The sequence below is a fragment of the Clupea harengus genome, chromosome 4 (assembly GCF_900700415.2).
Source record: "Clupea harengus chromosome 4, Ch_v2.0.2, whole genome shotgun sequence".
In the NCBI taxonomy this organism is placed as follows: domain Eukaryota; kingdom Metazoa; phylum Chordata; class Actinopteri; order Clupeiformes; family Clupeidae; genus Clupea; species Clupea harengus.
Genome location: NC_045155.1, coordinates 22,977,126 through 22,979,104, shown reverse-complemented (window position 1 = coordinate 22,979,104; position 1,979 = coordinate 22,977,126). Strand labels below are relative to the sequence as shown.

The following is a 1,979-nucleotide window of genomic DNA, read 5'->3' as shown; positions in this document are numbered from 1 at the left end:
CGAACAGAGTTGACAATAAAAGAAGTTAATGACAACCAGTTTCTTTATTGGACAACACAACACAGACGCAATCAAATTTGGACCGAAGCCTAACTCAAAATTCTAATATAATCATGATCAAGCGAGGTTTCATTGGTGCGTGATTTCGCGCTATATATTTTTTTCCTACTCGATGTGGTTTCTAACATCCGTGTCCAATCCAGAGGTCCAATCAGGAGCTGTAATATAACAACATCACTATGACAACTCACTCACTTTTCAAAGAAAAGAGCTAATCCTGCTATAGAAATTAAGCTATATGGACAAGTTTTAAAGCAAGTCAATACCATTAGGTACCTGGGAGTGTGGTTTGATGTAAAGTTAACGTTTAAGGAACACATTCAGAAGATGATTGAGAAGTGCAAGAAGGGTATTAATGTCTTGAAATGCTTAGCAGGGTACAACTGGGGAGCTTCAGGAACGTCCCTAAAAAGAATTTATATTGCTCTGATTAGATCCGTTTTTGATTATGGATGTATTGTGTACAGATCTACATCAAAGACACGCCTTAACGAACTTGACAGAATGCAGGCTAAAAGTCTCAGAATATGTTGTGGTGCATTTAGAACTTCTCCTGTACCAGCGCTGCAAGTAGAGACAGGAGAAATGCCATTACACCTCAGGCGTCTGAAATTGAGTATGGCTTATTGGGTCAATTTAAAAGGACATAACGCATCTCATCCTACTAAGGAGGTCCTTAATGAATGTTGGGAATATGGCAGGTCTCAGATCTGTAGCTTTGGCTGGGAAGCTAACGGATTAGCAAGTCAGTTGGAGATAGAGGACATAACATGCAGTAAGACTTTGCCTCTGGCCACAACCTCACCTTGGTTATTTAGTTCCCCTAGGGTGATTATAGAAACTAAAGAAAATGTAGGGCAGTATCTGAGTATGTGCTACAATACAACAAAAATATATACAGACGCATCAAAAGATTGTGAGGGTAAGACTGGCATAGGGGTGTATATTCCTGAATCTGATATATATATTAAAAAGAGGGCTACTGATCAGTTATCCATTTTTGCAGCTGAAATGGCAGCCATCATAACTGCATTGCAATGGCTAGAAGAGACTAGGCTCCCTAAAGCAATCATTTGTTCTGACTCAATGTCATCTCTCAGTTCTATTCAAAATGGAGAATCAGCATGTAGACAGGATCTATTGAATGAAATAAATCAAATCATTTTTGCAATTAATCAACAGGGAAGGACAGTCCAGTTTGTGTGGGTTCCAGCTCATAAAGGTGTTGAAGGGAATGAGGAAGCAGACAAGCTGGCAAAAGAGGCAACGAAAGAAGAGGAGGTTCAATTAAGCATTCCACTCAGTAAGTCAGAGATCAAGGTACTCATAAAACAAAAAATGAATACAATGTGGCAGTCTGAATGGGATAAGGAGAAAAAGGGTAGGCATCTTTACAAATTACAACAAGAAATCGTAGGGAAAAAGAATAGTTATATAAACAGACAGGAGGAGGTATGGTTCTACAGAATGAGGATCGGTCACACTGCTCTTAACAGTAATTTATTTATCATGAACAAACATCCATCTGGAAATTGTGAGGTTTGTGGAGTAAGAGAGGATGTAGAACATGTTCTGCTAAGTTGTGAAAGATTTTCTAGACAGAGAGAAAAACTGAAAAGGACGGTTAGTGCAGAAAAAAGAGTTTTCTCCTTGGAAACGTTATTGGGTGAGCCAAGAGCAGGAAGTATTACTGGGTCCATAGTATCATTTATTAAAGAAACACAATTAGCGATTAGGATTTAGAACTCTTGTTTTGTTTTGATTGATTTGGTTATACTGGTTTTGTTATATTTTATTTTTATATTTTATTTGATTCAATTTTCTTTAAAGATCCCCAATGAACTGCACCTCAGTCCAGTAGATGGCGGTAATACACGTAGCTTGTAAACCGCCATAAAACTCTACAGAAGAAGAAGAAG

The 1,979-nt window shown here is 38.0% G+C and overlaps 1 protein-coding gene across 1 annotated transcript; it reads left to right on the top strand.

Moving 5' to 3' along the window:
* The first annotated feature begins 279 nt into the window (after positions 1–279).
* On the top strand, positions 280–1,979 carry LOC116220221. The gene is made up of 2 exons (XM_031565556.1): positions 280–1,363; positions 1,891–1,979. The coding sequence occupies exons 1-2, from the start codon at positions 388–390 to the stop codon at positions 1,899–1,901; spliced, it is 987 nt and encodes a 328-aa protein (XP_031421416.1). The 5' UTR covers positions 280–387; the 3' UTR covers positions 1,902–1,979.

What these genes read in the sequence shown, in the direction of transcription:
- LOC116220221 (XM_031565556.1), top strand. Translation starts at nt 388, where the DNA reads ATGATTGAGAAGTGCAAGAAGGGTATTAATGTCTTGAAATGCTTAGCA.